Source organism: Lepisosteus platostomus, chromosome 22 (assembly GCF_059453375.1).
Source record: "Lepisosteus platostomus isolate fLepPlt1 chromosome 22, fLepPlt1.hap1, whole genome shotgun sequence".
Lineage (NCBI taxonomy): Eukaryota > Metazoa > Chordata > Actinopteri > Semionotiformes > Lepisosteidae > Lepisosteus > Lepisosteus platostomus.
In genome coordinates, this window is record NC_142632.1 from 17755664 (window position 1) to 17779103 (window position 23440).

Below are 23440 nucleotides of genomic sequence, written 5' to 3' on the forward strand. Positions count from 1 at the left end.
GCAGAGAAAGAGGAATTAGCCGAGACAAATGGAATTAGATTATTTAACCGTCCAAGAGTAGACAAGCGAGAGTGTAGTTTTTAAATGATACACACTGGTGTCTTGAACGCAAACAATCAAAGGAAAAGAAGCATCAGTCACCTTGATCTTCCATTTAAATGAAGCACTAACTCTCCTGCACTGAGGTGCTGCATGAGAAAACAGCCCCAAAGAGAGGGAAATTAATTAGCCAGCCAGTTAAAATGAATGATGTACCTTAACTGTGCAGGAGGGCTACTGCACCCCTCACAGACCCATGCATAACTCCACTGTCCAAACATAAGAGTGGAGGGAGCATGGAACAAGCTACACAGAATGTACTTATTCCCTGGGACCCAGGCAAATGGTCTCGTTTGTAATCTGTCCTCTGTTATTGTGAACATTCAGCTCTATTCAGTCAATAAACAGGTACCAGATAGCATTTATCAGATGTAGAGTTCTGTTAACCCAATGGCTCCATCCTGGAGGAGTTTTGAATGGAAATCAGTAAATATTCCACACTGAAAAATATCCATCAAGCAGCCGTTTTTGAAAGCAAAAGCTTTAAAAAAAAAAACAAAGTGATTCTGGAACATGATGTTTTTTGCCACCTCTGTGTACTGAACATTCCTGTCAATTTTTTTGTTGTTGTTCAGCTGCTTCTCTGCCAGCCTGTCATCCTGAATATTTTGAATAGAAGTAAAAAGAGCTTTATATTGTGCTGCAGCTTCTGTGCTCTGTGCAGTCCTTGACAAGGTGGCAGACAGACTCCAGACTCAAGTACCTGACTTAAAACCAATATTCAGAGTTAAAAAAAGCGTAGAAAAAACTGTTTGAGCATTCTACTCCATCTTCAACAGCATCGAGAGCTCAGTTAGGTGAGTCACTGATGTTGTCCCCTTCAGGTTTGGTTGAATGTGAATAAGATTTCCCAGACTTTTTTCCCCAACAGCCCGTAGAGTCCCAGTGATTTTGCACAGGGAGGCTGGTTCTCGTGTTTCTGAGAAATTGGTGAGGGGTCAGATCGTGACATACTTCAGCTCCAAAGGCAGGTGTGTGAGAGTGTGTGACAATGTGAGTGTGTGCATACTTTTGTGTAAATGTGTTTGTTAGTGAGAGTGTGTCAGTGTGGGTGTATATGTGTATGTGAGCAAGAGTGTGTGTATATGTTTTTCCAGTGTGTGATAGTGTCAACGTGTGGGTGTCAGTATGAGTGTGTCAGCGTGGGTGTGTCAGTGTGGGGGTGTGGGTGTGTCAGTGTGGGTGTGTCAGTGTGGGGGTGTGGGTGTGTCAGCGTGGGTGCAGCGCAGCTGCGTACCTGCAGGTTGAAGAGCATGTTGAAGTCGGGGATGACGATGTGCTTGTCCTCCATCTTGCGGCGCATGTTCTTGATGGCGTGGATGGAGGTCTCGTAGAAGCGCTGGGGGCGCCGGCGGCGAGGCATGTCCTTCAGCCACAGGCAGCACATCTCGTGCAGCTTGTTGAAGACCAGGCGAGCCAGCTTCACGGACTCCAGCTCTGTGCAGGCAGACAGACCGCAGCGCACTCACGAGCACAGCCTAAAGCACTGACACCAGCCAGGCCTGCAGAAGCACTCATGCTGGACATGCTGATAAATAGTACCTACATTTAGATTAAAATTTGTATTGTTCTCCCTGCATCTTTTATAGAACCTTTTGTCTTTACAAAATAAGAAGTGTTGCACCATCCGATGTCAAATGTGGCATTGTGTGCATTTCATTTTCCATTAAAAGTAAATCTTTAATTGAGAGCCCTTGTAATAGCGCCCCCCGCCAATATACAAACCCTGCTGACAGGAGAGTATCTCTCAAGCAGAAGCACTGAGCCCCGGCTAACAATCAGGAGATCGAGTTTCCAGTCCTCACACTGAATAGGAACTACTTTAACACTCCAGCCTCCACCTCCTATCTAAATATGGCTGCCGTGTTCGTGGTTGGGACCTCTGTCCATGCTCGGGGTCTTCGGGGCTGTAAAAGGACACAATCGATCTGTCCAGCTGCCCGAGAGGCCTGTGCTGCAAGCTCTGTCTGCCTGGGCTCCTCTGGTATCTCAGTCACCTTCCAGTTCGCATGCAGAGCCCAGAACCAAGCCTAAAAGATGCCTCCTTTCCTACCACACTATGGGGTACACCTCTGCAGCTAGTGCATAGGGATCCAACTCCCCTTGGAAAAGCTGTAAAATTCCCAGGAATTCTGTGCCATCAGCATGACAACCGCCCCCCTCTCTTGCACCCATGTCTCAGAGCAACTGTGTGTGTGTTTGCCAGGGGTCACTCACGGGGGTAGGGGTCGGCGGCGTCCGCTGGCTTGTTGACGTAGTGCACGGACAGGTCGCTCTGCAGGATCTCGTCGGCTGTGGCCCGCGCCAGGCCCGCCGCCAGGGAGAAGGGGCAGTTACTGCAGAGAGGGGAGGGGGGGGTTAATCAGGACTGATCTCTCACAGGCGAAGAGTCACCTCCCAGATAGCAGTGTCCAGGGCTGCACACTTGGCAAGATACAAGAGTAAGATCACACAAGATCACAGTGACCAGCTGCAGCAAAACAGGGTGACTGCAATGCTTTACCACTCTGAATCCTGTTATTCACTCGTTCAGGGGAAGACTGGAGACTGATCTCTCCTTGTGAGCCAAGAGTAGAAGTGCAGGACAGGACTGGAATTTGACCTCCTCCCACATGTTCAAAAAACTGAAATCGATGTAAAACTGAAACACAGAAAATCTGTGATCAAGTGTAAGTCAGACTGCAGGCCCTAACCACCCTGGATATCAGTGAAAGCTCTGCAAGGCCTTCAGAATGAGAAGCAGGAGCCCCCGGGAGAGAAGACTCGAGTGCCAGAACGCTGCCTGGTGTGAATGAATGAGACGAGTGGAGCCGGAGCTCTCCTAACGCACACCAATTAGCCACACTGTAATCACACATTCATTAGCTCTGTTACGCCGATGTGGTGTTTCGGCAGCAGTGGAAGCCTAATGACTAAAAAAGAAAGACGTCCCTTTGGAAATGAAGATGGTTTTCTCAGCTGCTCATTATAATTTAGTCGTGACAATGCTGTAATGCAGGGCTGTCTCGGGCCAGCTGGTTCTCCTGTTCTGGACAGTGTCCAGCCAGGGACACATTGGGGACACCTCAGCGTCCTGCTCTTGGATCATCTCACACTATAGTCAGAGATTGGTTAGAAATCTAGAAATGTGAAGATAGAATTGCATACTTTAGAGAGTGTACGTAATAACATCCATTTTCTAACCACTTCATCCAATTCAGGGTCATTGAAGAGGCAGAGCCTATCGCAGCAAGCAAACGGCACAAGGCGGGCTACACCCTGGATGAGACGCCAGTCCATCACAGGCCGCGCACACTCACACCAAGGTCAATTTCACCAGAAGTGAATTAATCTACCAATATATTTTGTATTGCGGGAGGAAACCGGAGCACCTGATGGACACAAACATGCAGACTCCACACAGACAGCAGCCCAGATCTGGAATCGAACCCAGGGCCGCAGCAATGCTGACCACTGCGCCAGCTTGTATAGGAACATCCCATCCCCAGAAGAGTTCCTTTGCTTCCTCGGTTGAGAGGAAGTTCTCTTTTCTAGTGACAAACTGGAAAACTGGTTATGCAGCAAAATATACTTTTATTTCAAAAGAGAGTGCAACTTTCTGGCCCACCCAGCATCACTTACAACAACTGACAAAACCCCCTCAAATAAACACCGGGGCAGTTTTGTCAAGGCTCTAGTTTGGCTGTTGCAGCATTATAGTGTTTTGACTGCTTGTGCTACAGCCGTGTCCTCCTACAGTGTTTCAGTGCTAAGGTTTTCCGCAGGGGTTATCTGGTTAGTCGGGAGAAACACCAGGATCTGGGGTTTGTTCTAGAGCATGACCTTGCCCTGCGGGTGCTGTTCCTATCGTGACTTAGTCGGGATTGGCATCAGTCTCTGTCTGGTGTTGTAACCATGAGAATCCAACATGAATCAAAAGCTTGACAGCTGATGGTGTAACCATGACAACACACAGACCAGCACTGACATCTGGCGCTGTTGCTACGGTAACGCGCTCAGCCTGCCTTTGATGAATATGGTAGTGTTGCCGGTGGGCCACCCTGCCAATGCTTACAGCGCCTGTGTCAGCCCGCACCTGCCTGGCATGACAGCGGACCCTGTGACGTCAGTTTTTATTTTCTAGGGTGTCAAATTGTTACCAATCCTTCATGTTGCAGCTGTTTGGGATGTGCGATATTATCACTGTGTAGGAATTTGAGATCCAGCGTCCTGGAGTTATCGTGCTAGAAAAGCAGCAGTAAAAAAGTAAGTTGCAGCAAAAAGTAGGGCGGATTTTCCGCTGCCCTTCCTTGTTTTCCTGCTGCTCTGGTTTTTCAGGAGCTGGAGCGGCGCGCAGGCAGCAGGAGAAGTGGAGCAGGCTCCGTCAAGGGCAGCCCAATGACGGCACGGTCTACATCTGCGGGCCGGGCACTCGGGGGTTTGACACTCACTACTACAGTTTAATAAGTCAGTCCACAAATACCTCATTCACATTCTACATGCGGCACTATTCTGGTTATTCTGCATCTTGTTCTTCAGTCATTTTTAAGCTCCTGAAGTAGAACAGTTTCTCCCAACAAAATTCAGCCACCTCCTCCAGCACAGCTCCCCCTGGAAAGAGCTCATGTCTGAGGTGGCAGTTGAACCAGTAAGAAACAAGTGGTACGAACAAGCCAGAGAAGCCAACATCTTTGTTTAATCGTCACGACTGGCAGAGCGCCTACTGCTGTTCCCACAATGCCTCAGTCTACGTATTCCCACTAATTGAGCACTTGTGACAAGTTAATATTTCTATCGGTTCGCTGTTCTGCCTATTTTAATTAAACAGCACCCCTTTAATCCAAACACCTAGTTCAGTCTGTCAGCGGTTTCTTTCTTCACGCTGTGCACGTTACTTAGTAACGAGCACATCATTCTTACCACAAATGAAAGTGCGCATTTGCAACAAAAAGGAGAGTCTCTACAGTGTATGCCTGACGTTACCGAGGTGTAATCCGTGTCAGTCAGAGAAAGAAAGTGTTGTCACCAATGATCTATTTTAATCCTGAAACGGGGGTGACCTTGAGCACCATATCTGGACCAGGCTGCAGTCAGATTGAAAATGTCCCAGAGTTCCTGGGGTACCCGGTGCATGTTCTTCTCTACAGCTTTTGGGCAGCAGCTGCTGGGACACACAGGACCAGCGCTGACCTCTGGTCAGATCGACTGGATGGCTGAGATCTCCCCTCTCTGCAGGGTCTTCTGATGGCTGGTGAGGAGAAGCGATGCAGAAACCCGCTTTCCTCCAGCATGCTTCCTCAGACTAGGGCGACAGCAGTGTCACCGCCTCGTACCCTGATCTCAGCAGGGCCGGGCCCAGTCAGCACTGGGACTGGAGACTGGTGGACCAGTGGGTGACACTCTGCCAGTATACCAGTATAGCTAAACCCCACTCTGGACTTGTTTCCACAATCTGGTCCACTTCCAGTTCCATCTTAATTTTAATTTGATTAAGTCATTTCTCACTTCTGAGAAGTGCTATACAAATTACAAACAATTAAGAATTTTGATACAAATTAAATGATAAAATTATTATAATACTGCTATATTAATTTATTGTCTTTAGCACAATAGACAACGGTCATAGACCTGTTATGGAATTGAATACAATACAAAGGAGAAAAAAACTAACCGAGTGAACAGTGACTATTATTTTGGCCTTTTTGATTCGTGTTTGGTTTTTTCTAGAACACCTGGTAGCAATTATTAAAAAGAAACCAATTAGTGATTAAAGAAAAATACAAGTCTAACAACACTCCTAATAGAGAACACACTTAGTGTCAAAAAATCCTCATCTTTATTACAGACAGCAAATATAATTAAAGCCCGAAGACTTTCTCATTAGCTTATTTTGAAACACAGCACTATAATACAAAAATCTGTTACACTCCTCAAACTTGACTTTACACTATAAGAGTCAGACTGCTGAGTTTCCAACACGATCATCATATGAAGTGATTTTCCAGCAGGACATATTCCCTGACTGCTATAATATTGTTTTTAGAGGGTATAAGTGAAGCTATGCTATGATATGATGTAGTTTGAGCAATTTCATTGTAATCTATTGCAATTTTTGTTTTGTACATGATCTTTACATAATTAGAATTTGAATGTACATGAACAAATCCTTTCTTTTTACTGAACTGATTTTACCGAGTCTTGAAGAGAAAGCTGTCCAAAATGCCATTAGTTTCTGGTATACCTGATTAGCATGACATTAGTAGTGCTTCTCTACAAATATATTAACAGGAGCCATTACCTGTTCTACACACAAACGAGTGCAAGGGAGTACATCACACCACTAATAAGCTTTCATAACTCATAACAGGGGATATAGCTTTCGTTTTAAAGCTATGCAGCCCTTTCTTGATGACATCGTGCAGCCTGGTCTGCAGTCCATGTGCGATTATTCATTCGGAAGACCAGGACACCCCAGGGATCAGCGCACAGCCTCTGGCTTCCTGGCCAAGGAGCCACTCGTGTGAGGTGCCAGGTGCCAGCAAGCTTGCAGAGGCTTCGGGGACAAAAGCACTGCCCCTCTAACCTGCCTGAAAGGCAATGCAGAGCTTGCAGATATAGCAGAATGAGAGGGGTGGCCAGTCTGCGCCACACCCTGCAGAGTTAGCTGTCTAGGCAAGGAAAGGGAAATTACATTCTTTTACACAAAGGGTAGGGGGGGTGTGGAACAAGTGAACCTCGGATAAATCAGCCTCATCTATTTAATAAGCCTGGTTAATGAAGGGGAAACACTATAAGATCCCATTTCCCTGGGATCACGGTGGCACAATCTGCATTCCTATTGTTCACAGCATCTAAAAATCGCAACGAGTGTGATGATTTGCTACTGGGGGTCGGGGTGTTACAGGGGGCAGAGGCAGTGGGGCTCCTGCAAGAAGGCCCTGCCCGATTGGCGTGACAGAAGGGGAGCTCTGGCGGCCTGGGCGTGCTGTCAGGCTGGCTCTGGCTCTGTCAGGAGCTGCGAAAGCATCGGCGGCTCGGAGAGAGAGACTGACTCAGAGGGAGCTGATAACGGCCTCATCAATCCCCAGCTGACACCACAATGGCTGCCACTGTCTGAGAGCCTCCCCCGCATTTCCATTCATAGAAATCCGACATGCTCTCTCACTCACTCACGCACGGCCGGGGGGGCGGGGGGAGGGGCCGTGCACGTGTCCTCATTGGCTGGCCTGCTTCGGCACACTCTTCCGCAGCCAACCAGAGCCCCCCGTCGCTTGTGCGACAACAGCCAGAGGAGCTGCGTTAGTATTACGACAGAAAAAGAGGATTTAGAGGGTCTTCCATCTCTTTTCTAAAAAAAAAAAATCACTTACTCTTTTGGCTTAAAGAAACAGCCAAGAATAGCTTCTCATAGTGACATGGGGATGTGTAGGACAAGGTAGAGACTTTCCATCTCCACAAGGCCCCACACACTAACTGAGCTCTTAACTGCTTAAAAACCTACAGTAATTAGTTAATTGGGCCCCTGAAGCAGTTCTGAGGAGGATGGCCTGAGGGCCTGTCGAAAGTAGGAGGAAATGCAGCTCTCTCTTTCTCCACTGATATATAAGCACCCAATTCTCCTGCGATAATGAATTACAGAACTAGAATCTATGTCTTGCTGCATTAGAACTCTATCCAGCAGTTCGTTACACCACTCGTCTCTCACGTTTCATGATGTATTGTATTCTTTGCTCTAGGCTGTACTACGACCTCACCGGGTGGGTCCTGCATCCCAGGGCTTGATTCCCACCTTCATCACCCATCTGTGTGGAGTTTGCATGTTCTCTCCAGGTTTGCACGGCTTTCTCCAGCTACTCCAAGCTCCCCCAACGCGTGCAGGACAGGTCTGAGTGTCTGGCTAGTCTCCCCGGTCTCCACGAGGAGAGAGGCCGGCTGCGCTGCCAGCTGTGGCCCCTGTGGAGCAGCTGTGCAGCGAGACCCTGTTCCCTCTCCAGTGTTCCGAGCCTGGTGCACTAGAGCAGCCTCATCCCAAACCGCTCCGCTCTTCACTCCGGTTCATCTTTTTGCAGGAACCTCACAACAGAAAATGCACCGTGCTGGCATTTCAAATGTTACATTCAAAGTGTACCTCAGTTCTGATCCTGAGGCACCCAGGGATCCTCTTCATCAATGAAGCTCATCGATCCTATTGATTTGAATAGTTTTCTATGCTCAAGATGTAGCCTTACAAATAACCTGTATTGGCGTCATTTTCAAGGAAAGCAGAACTCATGCTCATCTCTTGTTGTCCAGTTTAAGAACTAAAATAATTTGAATACTGCTCAGTAAGATCTTGATGAGTGAAACAGCTTTAACTGGGCTGAAAACTGTACAACACAGGTGCGTCCCAGAGGAAAGACTGGGAAATAAGGCATCAGACAATATCAAACCATATTGAAAAAGTGCTTCTGTAGCACAAGTTTGATAATGGTCCTTTTTTTATCATCATCCTTCAATATAGCCTACATTCAAGAAAAGACCTTTTCTGTACAAGGATCGAAGCTGATTAGAATATTACTAGGGTATTTGAGTTTATTCCTTTTCTCTTACACAAGAAACATTCATGATGAAAATAAGCCAATGCTCAGCACATTAATCAAACCTCCCCTGGCATCAGACTTGATCAGATTTGAAATGTTTCTGATGCTTTTCTGCCGCTAGACAGAAATTTAAACAGCACCCTCATTCAACAAAGACCCTCAGACGTTTGTCATTTCAATTCTTTCCCAAAAAAGAGTGGCTTTTTTCCCCGGAGTGGCCTGAAATAGATCTGCCTCAATTTGATCATCTCTGAGGGGACTTGAAGTCACAGTGGCTTAGTGTACCCCGACGTGCCCGCTGTCCGGTCACTCTGACACACACAAACCCCCAGAGCTGCAAAAGGAAAAGAGGAGTGACGATTCCCCGTTTCCAAGGGGACTGTAGACCACACAGAGTGTCATTGCAGAAATCTTCCTCTGCCCTTCCATTTATGTAATTGCATTTACATTTGTTATCTGAACAACTAACTAATTCACTAATGATTCAGCTGACTGCCTGAAATCTCCAATGATCTGCTTCCACCCTGTGCTTGGATGGTATGGCCATTGTAAGACATTGCAGCAGTGGGCTAGTCCCGCGGTCACGTGGCCCTGAAACCACCAGCTCGTTTTTTAACAGTGCGCTGAGAGCTGTTTCCCGATGCAGCTCATTAACCCTCAGCACTTTTAGAAGGCGATGGGGATAAAGTTCACTGCCCTGCAACGTCACAGGAGGTAGCAGTTCTGCCCTGTGTGTGCACCAGGACTGCGCATCCAACAGCACAGAGCCCTCATCTACGCAGGTGAGCTCATAGCTAGATGACTCACAGGCAGTGTTGCTTAGAAATCCTGGGGAAACAGCATGGCAGTGGATCTAAACCTCCTTCTGCTTCAATCTTTCTTTCTGCCTCACCCACTGTCCCTAATCAGTAGGAGTGCACTGAAAATTGGATATTTCATCGCTCCTCTCTCTCCCTATTTATACATCACAATCACATCTTCCCCACACATTGAAGAGTTTGATCAAGGCTAATTTTCTCTCTCTAAAATCCGGGGGACATTAGACTCCTCAGATGACACCATGTGTTTAAGAACAGCGCTGTCAAAACTCCCACGCCTCTTGAATCACTAACCCCTGTCTCCATTTAATTTCATTCTTCTACGTCGCAGGGATTTAAAAGCTTTTCGGTTCCTTAAATAAAAAAAATGCTTTTGAAAAGTCACAGCCAGCTGTTCCTGTTTGGTGTATGAATCTCTGCTGCCTCGTTAATTTGTGACTCAAAAATGCAGAAAGATCACGAGTCGGCCACCACAAGCACAATGAAAGGAGCAAATAAATGACAAGGGCAACCGGAGCTCACGTCCAGCACAGCAGTTGCGTATCTCCTTCAGTGCCACAACACCAGCGCAAAAGCATCCTCCTTAGAATCAGAGACCAGAGGGGCAAAACTCCAACATAGCTGCCCCCATTATAGGATTGTGCCTTCCAACGCTACGCTACACTGCCCAGTAAGTAGACAATATTTCAGAGTGAGGCGCTCTGTGCAAAGTGGAATAGCCCAATATGTGGGATTCTCATTACTCCTGAGGACTGTAAAGTAGTAGCAGACCAGGCCTCTTCCATACATGCGGAAAAAACATGACTGTAGTAACACAAGCTCCTAGTGCATCTGCAGACTTGGGTCTTGTATAATTTCAGACACCTATAGGGGTTTGCTGTCATGTGTGGCTGCTACTGGAACTGACTCTGTGCTACAGTGTGCATCAGCACCTACCCCTACAAACAAACCAACACACTCTCTGGCATGTTACAGAAGAGGCAACATGGTGGCACAGTGGTTAGTCTCGCTGGGACTTTCACAAAACTCACATGTTCTTTTGTCCCTCAGTCAGTCACATCCTTCTCCCCTCTGGTGAATGTGCAACACACAGGTTCTGATCTGTATCCCTCAGACAAGACAGAACAAGACAAAAAAGAAACAAACCAACCCTGGATGCTATTGCAATTTGCAGCTCATTCACCACAGCATTCTGGGAAATGTGGTCCAGACAAGGGCCTCCATCTTGTCTGAACCTGCTGTACCATCACAAATAGCTTTCATGCATAACACATCAAAGACCTATAACTCTTCAATTTAGAATTAAAAAAACTTTCATTGTCCCTGATGACTGCTGGATGGTCATTCCACAGTTCGGTTGCTGGACAAGAAGAGGGTCTGTTTTTCCAGTGCCTGACATACAGTGTGCTGGCACTGAAATTCCAGAGAGCAATATGAACCAGCCTCAATACTCAATAAGAGGGAAATATTGCACCTGCCGTTGCTGTCTTCACCCAAATGCTTGTATCCCTGAGTGCTGGAAATTTCAAAACGTGGCTCCACCGTGCGCGGATTGTGGTCTCCATACGAAACAGGATCCAAGCTATGTAGGATGCTGTAATTTAATAGATGAACTACTTTCAATCTCCAGCTCTATGTACACCTATATACAGCTCTATTTACACCTCCTGTGCAAGGCAGGCTTTCTATTATGTGCAAAAACACAGGCCATCCCATCTTGAGTGTAATCTGCTCTGTGCCACAGATTTAGATTAACAAAAGCACTCTTGGGATGCTAACTCTAGCACATGGCTATAAGCACCATTCCTGCAACAAAGAACAAGATTTCTCTGTGCAAATTTAACATCAGGTTATTTTATCATGTGTTTGTATAGAGATATGAACAGCCCTAAAGCAGATGAAATATTCTTTCTTATTTCTCCCATTCAGTAGTTTCTTCTATTTAAGATATTGACATATTGACAGCACTTCAGTCCATAACTGTAGATTGAATTTCATGTACATGTGTGATCTGGTCCTGGGACGTCTGTGACACATCTCACACATCAGGAGGATGGAAGAAAATTAAGATCAATCTCTATTGATATTGATAGCTTTATCAATCCAATGCAGAAAGCATTTGAAAACCACAGAAGTCTCTCCAACCCAACGTGAGCAGAATCGGTCTTTCTGCAGCCTCTGCACGGAGATCCCGATTTCCACAGCCCCAGTGTAAGTATAGTACCTTCAGGGTAATAAAATACAAGGCTGTCGATGCCCAGAAAGCAAAAGAAGTGTGCTTAAGTGAATTTGGAGAGGCGTCAATTCGGCAGAGCTTTCCTACACAGTTGCACCTGGAGTACTGCCAGGTCCAGACACAACCGAGGAAGCATCCCTCCCACACGGACTGGGACTGCCAGAACAGAACCACCAGAACCTCCTGGGTGGCGTAAGAAGCAGGGAGACATGCCAGGCATTGTGAAAATGTCAGAGCCTGATCTAGAAACTACTAGGGAAAAGAGTAAGCGGTACAAACTCAGATGACAAGTGAGAGTGTCACAGGCAGGCAGCCCAGACTACCAGAAACAAGATGGGAAGCACTGAGCGACTCACGCCGAGACATCATGACACATTCTAGAGAAGGTGGAGAAGTAATACGAAAGGCAAACAAAATGGAGGGATTTATAGCGGAATTTAAATCAAGAGAAGTAACATCAAGATTCTGTAATGCATTAGTAAGATTTCAATTAGAACAGTGTCAACAACATTAGATACTGCTGTTCAAAAACCAGCCCAGAGCAGAGCAGCAGAAACATTACCAGGTCCGCAGGAACGTCCCGCAAGGGTTAGCAGAACAGAACTCTTATGTCAATCAGGAGGTTTCTGTTATCTTACTGCCGACATCGAAGAGGCCAGGACAGCTGCCCAGCCTGCCCCCGGTCTGCCCCAAGCTGCCCAGCCTGCCCCCCGGTCTGCCCCCGGTCTGCCCAGCCTGCCCCTGGAAATCCCTTTGCCTGATCATCCCTGTCAGGCTCTGCGGGAGCCCCAAGGTAGACTGGCCAGAATCGAACCAGGGCTCCAGAGCTGTGAGCAAGCAGGGCTAATCACCACACCCCTCAGCCACCCTCCACTGCCAATGCCAATAAATTGTATTTATATAGCACCTTTTGCCCCAAAGGATCCTAAATAACACTAGATTTATCAGAGGAGAATCACCTCCTCCAGCACTAAACTGCAGTAGAAAATACTTCACCAGCTGAATTAAGAGGAAGATTCATGCTAGGAATGTGGACAGGCCTCATACAGGTCCTTCACTTTTATCACTCATGCATTTGCAAAGTATTGCTTCTCTTTAGTTTTACTTCATTCTAGATGTAAAACACAGGAGATGTGGTGCAAAACACAGGCCCTTTTAACCGAAGAGTCTGTATCAGATTATTCAGTTAAAACTCTTAAATGAGCGCAATGTATGTGAGAGCATCACAGATCACAATCTATTATCCACTTCCTAAAAGCTAATAGCAATAAATTAAGACTTGTGCAAATTAAACGCATTCGGAAAACACAGGCGCTCGATTTAATAATCATCTCTCTTTTGTTCCAAAGTAGCAGAGCGTGTCAGAAGCACTAAGCAGATACGTCTCATTAAAGTGATGTGAGGTTGGTGAAGTTTTAGGAATAAAACTATTTAAGACACAAATCTATGAATAGCTAATTAAGCGAAAGTTTTCACATTAAACAAATTGGATCCTTATAGCCTGTCTACTGTTCAGACTGTCTGAAAGGAGAAAGCAGGCAGGCAGGAGCCTGGAGAATCGTCAGAGAGAAATCATCTCTCCATCTCTCTCACTGAGAAATATGCCATTCCTGTATGAGTCTCACATAACCAGCTGAGGTCACATGACCTCCATTACAGTAACTGCTAGGTGGGCTGTGAGGGTCTTTCTCTGTCACACAGGTCCTTGTACTGCAGCAGCACAGAAGTGTAAAAAAGGAGCTTGACTGGACTGGGGGTAAAGTACCCAGTTCAAATCCTGGCCACGCCTGGTGATATATAGCTGAGGGTTTTCCTCAGGGCTGGTGCAACAGGCCCTTTCCGATGCCAGTCTTGCCCAGCCCTTGGAAACCACTTCCAGGAGCCTGGCAGAGCACTGGATGAACTCACAAGGCAGGGACAGCTGCTCCGACGCCTCTGCAGGTGAGCACAGAGCGGGCGGGAGCCGGAGAGAGGGAGAAGCATGGCGTGGCCACATGAGGGACTGTGGGCCCTGTACAGGGGCTAAAGCAGAAATCCCTGCTCCCCAAGCTCCTGCGGAGGACTGGACGAGCAGGATGAGGAAATGGACAACAGCATGTGGTGGGGCGTGGAGGGACCCAGCATCCACTTGCACTGACTGACAATGGACAATCACCCGATTGAGAAGCCTTTTAATTGATGAAAGTGTAGTATTTTGTTAGAGTGTGTACTCACTGCGAGATGTTTTTTGTGAGCCATCAGGGTGACACAATGTCTGAAATTGTGCCTAAGGATGATGAGGGTGTACCCCTCATTGCACCTGTTGCTTGCTGGGATAGGCTCTAGCTCCCCTGCAACCCTAAACTGTAGAAGCAGTTAGAAGAAGGAAGGATGGGAGCCCTCAGGGGCCCCGGGCCCCTTCATAGGGAGGGAGCACCAGTCCAGCGCAGGGAGGAGGCAGAGCTCCCCGCGGCCAGCCTGCGGTCGAGGAAGAAGAATCGTGCCGGGGTTCAGGAAGGGCAGGTGTGGCAGGAGTCAGCTGACTGATTTACATCCCCAGGTTTCCACTGCGATTTGCCTGGCCCAGGAATGCATTTGCCAAACAAATCCTGCTGGGATGATTAAGAGCCAGCGCACAGAGCGCCCGGGCCGACATCAGGCCGACGCTCAGCCGAGAGGAGGAACAGGAAGCTGGGTGCCTGCAGAAAGACGGCTACTTCCTCTTCCTCCGCTGCTCTCCATAGTGTACTCCCCGGCTGGCTGGGGCGCAAAACGTTCCACTCCAGAGCTCGTCTTCTTAATTCACTGGAACATCTGGGACAGCACTCAAATTTGGGAGAGCAAGAAGTGGAGCAGTGTTTCACGCTGAAGCACTGCAATAAACCGTGGATGATACAGCTGGCAGCAGTTCAGATGTTCTTGTGACAGGACTAATTTCCCCAGACTTAGATCTGCAGTTCTCTATACCAGGTTAAATCTTAAGAAGTGCAACTAGGCATGTATTCAAGGTGCATTCAAGACCTGACACATTCAGATACAAAAGTCATTCTGATTTCTTGATTTTTGCGGATTGTCCTGAGGCTGTGACCAGCCTTCACAGTGTTTGAGGTGGATAAGCTCGTGCCAAATGTTCTGCGTGTGCTGGCGCACAGGGGACCAGGAAGGGAATGTGGGAAACTGGGAAACTGGGAAAGTGGGACAGATGAGGTGAACACACAGAGCGAGCGAGGCTGCGTACCAGGAGAGAAGGTGAAGGTGAGCGGCAATGCGGCGGGGCGCAGGGCGCAGGACGATGCCACATGGGCGTGATTAATGGCGCCCAGTGAGGGGGGCTGCAGGGGCTGCTGGGAAGGGTGACCTACTTGAGCTGGGCCGTGTCTGTCTGGGCTCCAGCAACATTCAGGCAGTGATACTTAGCGAGCTGGGGACAGGAACAGGGTGCTGTAAGCACACAGTGACTCGCAGCTGTAATTCAATTAACAGGCTGAGATTCTAAATGCTCAAAAAAAGGTCCATAGACCTAATGAAGAGGTGGGCTCAACCTCATAAAAGCGTCCGTCCCATTATCAACACTACTTTCTTTAGCAACCTCTTCGATAAACATATCACTCATGATTCCAGCTCTTAAGGGACATTGGCACCGAGACTTACAGGTTTTCCCACAAGTGAGTTAAGTGAGATTACATGTTCCAGTTTATCACTTGAAATTCCTGGGGGAAGCTACCGACTGTATGAGCCCTGCTTGCTACATATGTGTATTTCTGATCCTCACAAGGCTGGTTGGAGCTGGGAATGTGCCCTGCCTGCTGCAGCAGGATCAAGCGCCAGGAGCCAGCCAGAGGGGCGTCCTTCCCATTTTAATGGGTTGGTTCTCTGTTCTCAAACTATGAGCTAAATATCTAAAAGAAGCCAACACGTATTCAACACATCCACAGGTCATTTTAAGAATTCAGTTATTGATTAAAATAGAAAGGGTTGTTTCTGTCTTTTCTCCAGCAGAACACAGCTATCAGGCTGGGTACGTACGGTCCCAAAGTTGTTACCAAAGCAACAGCGAAGCATGTGAGCTATTTTTATTGTAAAACCACTATATACATGCGTGCACTCACACACACATGCACAGCCCAGCACTCTCAGATGCACTCACATACACACACACACTCACACGCACGCACTCACACACAGACACATGCACTCACATACACATACACTCAGAGTCACGCACTCACACACAGACACATGCACTCACATACACACACACTCAGAGTCACGCACTCACACACAGACACATGCACTCACATACACACACACTCAGAGTCACGCACTCACACACAGACACATGCACTCACATACACACACACTCAGAGTCACGCACTCACACACAGACACATGCACTCACACACAGACACACTCAGAGTCACGCACTCACACACAGACACATGCACTCACACACACATACACTCTCACTCTCACACAAATTCTCCCACAGGCACCAGAGATTCGCAAAAGTCCGTGTTGTTTCTGCTGTGCTTCAATCACTGGCGGCAGTGTCAAACTCACACAGATCAGACTGCTCCCCCCTGACCAGGCTGAGCTGCTCCAAGGCTGGGGGTAAAGGGCGTTAATCTCGGGTGATTCCCAGTTCATTCCCTAGCTGTGCCACTATGCCATGTGTCATTGTTAGCAGCTTATCAAACCTCCTTGAGCTCCGTCCTTTGGTAAAGATGGAAATTTAAAGTCTTATTGTAAGTGACTAAGTGCTGCTACAACAGCAGTTGTTGATGCCATAGTTCATTAGTCTCTGTAAGTCACTTTGGAAAACTGCACCTGCTGCAGAGGAAAATGCATTTTGAAAAATAAGGGTACAATTTGAAAGACAGGGTAAAGTACATGTGTGCTATTTTTATACTTGTTGAAAGCAAAAACAAGCTGCTAATTTGTACGGCGCAGAAAAGGCCAGTTAGCATGCATCAGTAAGCAACTCACTGAACTGTTCCTGTCCAGCCCTACCATCACCACTGACGAGAAGCTGTCTACAAGGAACTGCTTGTGGTGATTCAGGGTCTCCAGATGAACACACATCTTTAAAACCTCCTCTGAGTAAAGCAGGGTTTTGAATAAAGAAAAATATGCAATTTCTCAAAGCATATTATGATCTGAGAGCATCGTGTTCTATATTAATATGCAGCAGGAGTGCAGTGACTGGAAACGGACCTGAGCACCTCTACCCAGGCCCCACCATCTGCAGGCATTTCGACTCCTTTGAACCAGCAACTTTAAAAGACCCTCTGAGCCTTGAAAGAGATCGGTTTAGTTGAGACAGAGCAAAAGGTGCAGCATAAAAACTAGAAGACACTTGCGGGAGTAGAGCTTGATTTTACTGGGTACAGGTCACCAATCGGAGCTCTGGATGTGACCTGCAGGTCAGGGGTCACGGCCGCTGCTGATTGTGAGCAGGGTTCTCTGAAGAGATCTGCTGCTAACCCTGCACCCAGTTCCCTCCGGGAGTCCAGCACGCATCCCCGACTCAAACCATTGCACATTTCAGTGTCCACAATGTGTTTTTTCGCTTCCTCACCCATAGCAACAGTTTGGGCTCTGGCACAGCTCACTAGGTACATTTGCAGATGATGCAGAAAGAGCAGCAAGGAAATTACTGACTTAGAAAAATCACGAATCTGGCAGACGCTTGGAAAGGAAACAAGGGAAAGAGCAAAGTGGCAATGTAAATATCGCAAGCAGCCGCAGGAACCCGCACACGAATCGGCAGTGTGATTCTGGAGATTTCTCTGCTGTATATTTCCATGTACACTTGTCTAAAAGAAGCTAGAAGAGTGGAATGTATTACTACCAGGAAGCTGGAGCTTTCCAAACCCTAGCAGACCCTCACTCACAGTGCTGTGTTGGGTATGGGTCACACAGTACAGACAAGGTCTGAGAGAGGTCAAGAGGTCAAGGAGGAGAGACAGGAGTGATTCCCGGTCTCAGGGGACGGACATACACCCACGCTAAAGGAACTAAACATCTGCAGGCCAGAACCAAGAATATTGTGAGCCGATTTCACCTAATTACATAAATGGTTATAATACATTAGAAAGGGTTACCAACAAGACCCATCCCATTCAGTCTCAAGACCCATCTGATGTTTCAGAAGCATAGTAATTCAAAGATCTTTTAAAGAAGTCAGTTTGCCAGATTCAACAACATTACCATGCAGCTTGTTCCATTCTCCTACCACCCTTTTTGTAAATTGTTCTCAGTTTAAATGCATTATACAGTACATTCACACCAGTGGTTGGTTCCTCTTTTCTGGACTGATTCCAGAGTAGCAATACCTTTTCATTCAAACATGCTCACCAATCTACACTTTTAACTCTATATATTAACCATTCTGTTTGACTTTTATTACTCATTCTTATTATTTTACACTTATAATTTATATTTTTTCTAACTGAAGGTAACACTTTGCATTTGCCTACACTGTCACCAGTTTGCCCAGACCTGAATGTGGTCCAAGTCTATTGAATTGTTTTGCAACTTGCACAGTGTTTCATGATGCTCCTACTTTAGTAACATGACTAAAAGAAGGACTTATTGGTCTTTAATTAATTATTTTGTGATGGAGACATTTGTTAAGGACCAAAAACTTGGATCTCCAACCCTGGAGACCTGCAATACAGAAGGTTTTGTAGATCATCTTTAAATCACCTTCAATCCAACAGTTTCTTAAGAAGTCAATTGAGATTAAACAGGAGATTTGCTAAAGTAAACAATTTAGAGATCAGTTTTTTCAGCCCTCAAAGACCAGGGTTTTCTTAATTGAGCAATTGACTTGCTTGAAAATCAGTAACATACAGGAGCTGCTAATCTTTGAAAACAGGTGACTCTCTGGACTGGGGCTGGTGTAACAAGCGTGACATCTCTTCATATGTTCAGTGCAGTAGCAGGAGGCCCTGGGTGGGTGTTCGTCTGATGCGTTTCTAGTACCTGTAACAGTGTCGACTCTTGTAGGACTGTGAAGGCTCTCTTGAGACAGGGTGTCAAATTTAATTTTGTAGTTTAGTAGTAATTTAGTTTAAATTTAGAAAGTAAAATATAATTTGATAAATTGTTTACACTTACTTTACATATATATAATTTGAATAAAATGTAAAACGTAGTAATCACTTCCCTGAAAGTTTTTTATCTATGTATACAGGGGGTCTCTTCCTTACAAGTCCTAAAACATGGCAATAGTGAAACGACTTAGAAAGGGGAATGAATATCCATAAGAAATAAAGTAATAAGCTTGAGATGTGTCCTCAACACCTACAGTTCAGACACGTGTATACGCATACAACAGAGCTCTTAACAAACAATAAACAGAAAGAGATGCGACAAGTATGTCCTCTTTCTTACCTTGCTAATGGATTTAATGTGCCCGACAGCGGCCCTTCACAATTTCTGAAGTGTTTTCTCACGTCTGTTTTCACAGAGACTCTTAATAGCAATTAACTTCACACCAGCACGTGATCTCCCAGCCCCGGGTAAAGGGTTGGACAAGTACACGAGCATGAAGCGCGCACTCGCGATGTGGGCGCGCACCACTCACAGCCCGCAAGCTGGACACGGGGGCGCCGGCCGCCCTACGTCACCGCGGGTCTGTGCGCCGCGTAATAGATTTAGCTGTCTTAGTGAACTGAGGACAGAAATGCGAAACGACGAATTTCGAGTCGATTTATAAAACGGGTTCCCCCTGTACTGAGCCCTACCTCTGACTCGGCTGTGAAACAAGGACAGGAAAGGAAAGGGATACATTTTTAGGGAGAATAGGAAACGCTTCAATACACAAAGAGCTGTGGGGTCTGGAACAATCCTTCTCCCTAGACGGTAGAAACATTCAGGGGTAAATTTAAATTCACACAGGTAATAAACTAATAACATCTGAGCAAAACGGTCATAAATGACCTCTCCTTTACAGCCTTTAATCTTATATTCTTCAACCATCTAAACACTGGAAACAGTGGTTATGACAATAATACAGCAAGTCCTATCAGGTCAAACTAGGTCACTACATACTGGAGTGTCTCTAGAAGAAGGATTACAGCTTTAGAGCAACAGAGGCAATGCAATTAGTATGATCTTAAACTGCTTTTACAGCGGGCGTGTCAGTGAGGGGAGGAGCAAGCAGCTGGCAGTGAAGTCCTCCTCCTCGGGCTCGGGGCTTCACAGAGATCTATTTAAATGGAAAAAAAAGCATCTTCTGATTTCTGCGCGTCTGGGATTGCGAACTGTAATCTGCGGGATTATCAAACTGCACCACTCCGCCGACAGGCTGCTCTCTCTCACCCCAGTGTTCCTACTCCTGTCCGAACACCCCATCCTAGCTGGGCCACACTAGACCCCAGACACCTCCCACGGCAATACGGAGCCCTGCATCTCTTTTACCAATTAAAGAAAAAGAACTGAATTATCCAGAGGCTGCAGATGGAAAACACCTTGACAAATTAGAAATGAGGCACTTTTCTCTACACAACAGTTTTGTCGGAGTCAGGAACAAGCTTGCCAGCCACATTTCTGAAGCTGATAACCTGACCTGTGTTCCATGATTTTCAATGAAGAGAATATCATAGTAAATAAGTCAGAGGAGATGACTAACAGTGCCCCACATCTCACTGCCCAGCCCAGGTGTGAAGGGGTTAACTCCACAGCTGCCATGCTGCTGCTGCTCCTGCCTGTTAGAAACCCTGAGCCCAGCAGCACAAGCACACAGCTCCAGGTCCCCCTGCCCCTCCGCCCAGCGCCCCCCTTCGTCATCATGCACAGGGGTTGTCGTGAACTGCCAGGCCTGCTTCATGTCTTCCACTCAGCCCGTCTTCGGGTTCGGCCACCTCACCCTTCCTCTCGAGGAGCGCAATCGCTGGGCCAGTCATGCTGCATGTCATGTTGATCACAGCGATCCCCAGGTGCAATTTCCTGACATTGCAAAAGCCATTCTCGAAAAAAGACGGACTCATGAACTGACTGCTTTCTTCTGCAGGTGCTGGCTTAGAGGCTTGCTGCACTGTAAGCCTTGTAATTAGTCGTAATTAGTCTGTTTTATCTGAAGTGTCTGACAAAGAATAGGAGATGAAGCAGGCATGAGGAATAAGAGCTACTGTTACGACAGGCGCTCGTGGAGCCCGGTGACTCACTCAGGGTGAAACAGAGCAAGAGGAGCCCTCGAGACAGCACAGCGACAGGCTGAGCTCACTGCTGCTCACAGGAAACAGTCCCCATGAGCAGGGTCTTTACCAAAACAAGGCCGAGACATTATTTCAGTGATGTTTGCAAAAAGCATATTTGTATTTCGAAACGAACAGCAAAACCCAACCCAGAGGACGCAAGTGGAAACTGTGTGGTAGTGTATTTAAAACCAGGAACACTTCTTTACACGAAGGGCTGTGGATGTCTGTAACAAGTTAATGTGATACCCTGGTTTCTTCTGAGAATCGGCAGGCGGAGACCCTGCTCTCAAACGGGCTGGATGACCTTCTCCTCTCTGTAACCGTCCTCGTGTTCTGATGTATTATTTCGTGCTCTCAGGGGGCGGCTGCTGCCGTGGTGCAGCTGTGTTTTTCTGCACACTGTTCTGCACACACACACGCTGCACCACAGAGACCCACAGAGGTCCCCTGGCCAGCCCTGGGGGGGGGGCGCTCTGCTGACTTCGGCCGCTCGGTCTCCCTGCTGGCAGGAATAAGGCCTGCGAAGCACAGTGCTGGAATGAATTGGCTGCGCTTTCCAGCTAGAGGCAAAGTAAAGCTCACAAGCCTGATGGCTGCTGGCGGTGCTGAGCAGATTCCTCCAGTGTTAAAACGACCATCCCCAGAATATGAGACATTTTCAATTTGTTCCAAAACCAACAGCGCATGACCTGCGGAGAAGAGCTAAATTGGTTCACTTATGACTCAGCTGGTCCAGTTTAATACTTTTCTGCTCCCGGAGCCTGATGTCATCCTTTGCTTTGGCCATTCCGGATATTTACAACGTCTGCGATCTTCTAGTTCAAAACTGAAGAAGAGCAGTTCCCTTCATCCCCCGGAAGGTGACAACCCTCTGTATAAACTGGACACGATCTAAATCAGGTTTCTCTGCTGAGTGGAACTACTTTAATTTCCCCAATTGAATTCCGTTTTCCTTTGTTTTCCTGTACCGGTTTTTGCACTATTCTTCCTCACATTGTCTAGAAAAGCAAGGTGACAATACAGGCTTCCAGAAACACAGAGCCATGCCAGGAAGGGCTTCAGAACTTCCTCCCCCCCCCGCTTACACTTCACAGGACTCACTGATGGCGAGACAGTCGTTCGGGTTCTGGGTTGCGCTCGAAGCTGTCCCGACTCAGCCGTGCTGTGCGATGGAAGCCATCTGTCTACGTGTGAAGACCACACAGGAGACCTGGTCTAGGGTGTTGGCAGGGCTGGGGGGTTTATCTGCACCCAAAACTACACCGGTCTCTCAGCAATGCAGAGCACTTGGACCAGTGAGCTCTGGTTCTGCTGGGCTGGAGCCCATCTGACTCTCAGTGAGGAGGAGGGGGGGTTGACAGACATGACTGAGGAGAGTGATCCTGCTGCCACCCCTCTCCCCGACGAACTCCCATCATCATCCTCTCACGATTCCTTTCATTTCCTAATGACACAGCACTGGCAACAACCGCTCCAGCGCAGAGCGATTACAGGGAGAATCGTGCCTGGAGCCCCACTGACTTGTGTGGGCTGAGTGACACACAGCACAGCTCCCCCTCACAAGAACGAGCAGCCTTAACCCGCTCCTGTCCGGAGAGCTTGGCGACAGGGGTGACTAGCTTTTCGATGCCAACATCTGTCCAAAGCACAACTGCCTGAGCCATTCATGCGCAACTCTACTCCAGTATTATAGCCAGTATTATGTACAGTAATTCACCAGCTGGCTCGTCTCTGATCCTCATGCCTTCCAAGTGTCCAGCACGCCTGCCTTCATGGCCATGCCCTCTTGCTCCTGACCTGGCAGAGCTTTCAGAAAACTGCTGTCCCTTCACGATTCACGGGTCTTCATGACTGAAGGTCAGACGGATACAATCCATTCAGCTAACTGCTTCTTCCAGTACAGGGCCCCGAGGGAGCCAGAGTCTATCCTGGCGGACGAGGGCTGGAAGGCAGGACACACCCTGAAAGGGTCTGCAGTCCACTGCAGGGCACACACACCCTGAAAGGGTCTGCAGTCCACCGCAGGGCACACACACCCTGAAAGGGTCTGCAGTCCACCGCAGGGCACACAGAAACAGACTCACACACCAGGTTCAATTTTCACAGTAGCCAACTAACATTAACCTGCCAACATGTCTTTCGACTGTGGGAGGAAACCCATGCAAACACAGGGAGAACATGCAAACTCCACACAGACAGCACCCAGGGAACTTAACCCAGGAGCCCAAGTGGTGACAAGGCGGTGCCAACATGCTGCCCCAGATGGATACCCAAAGGAGTCTCCAAAAGTAAAGCAATGAACCCCACATCTGTAGCCTGTCTCTAATCATTATTTCCATAAATTAACATCACAAAACATCTTTTCTTTTTGCTGGAAAAAAGGCCCCTCTCAAACTGTTTACAATGTCTTCTCTCAGCATGAGGGACACGCTGAGGGGCTGCATTTGAACGGTACGCCCCAGGCTGGCTTTTTAAAAACGGACCTTGGTGTTTACTGACACACCGGTAAGCTTTTCGATATTCCTGCCATCGATCTGACGTAGT

At 47.4% G+C, this 23440-nt stretch overlaps 1 protein-coding gene across 3 annotated transcripts in view; it reads right to left on the reverse strand.

The window, feature by feature from the left end:
- ppm1e (protein phosphatase, Mg2+/Mn2+ dependent, 1E) overlaps nt 1-23440 on the reverse strand; it is a 46506-nt gene that overhangs the window by 9137 nt on the left and 13929 nt on the right. For 2 of the 3 annotated variants that reach the window (XM_088615817.1, XM_088615816.1), the window contains 2 exons: nt 2317-2435; nt 1337-1536 (listed from right to left, as the gene is read on the reverse strand). In XM_088615817.1, the coding sequence (XP_088471943.1) occupies nt 1337-1536; nt 2317-2435 (319 nt within the window). Of the gene's footprint in view, nt 1-1336; nt 1537-2316; nt 2436-19088; nt 19216-23440 lie in introns of those variants that run through there. The other variant, XM_088615818.1, reaches the window with a different exon arrangement.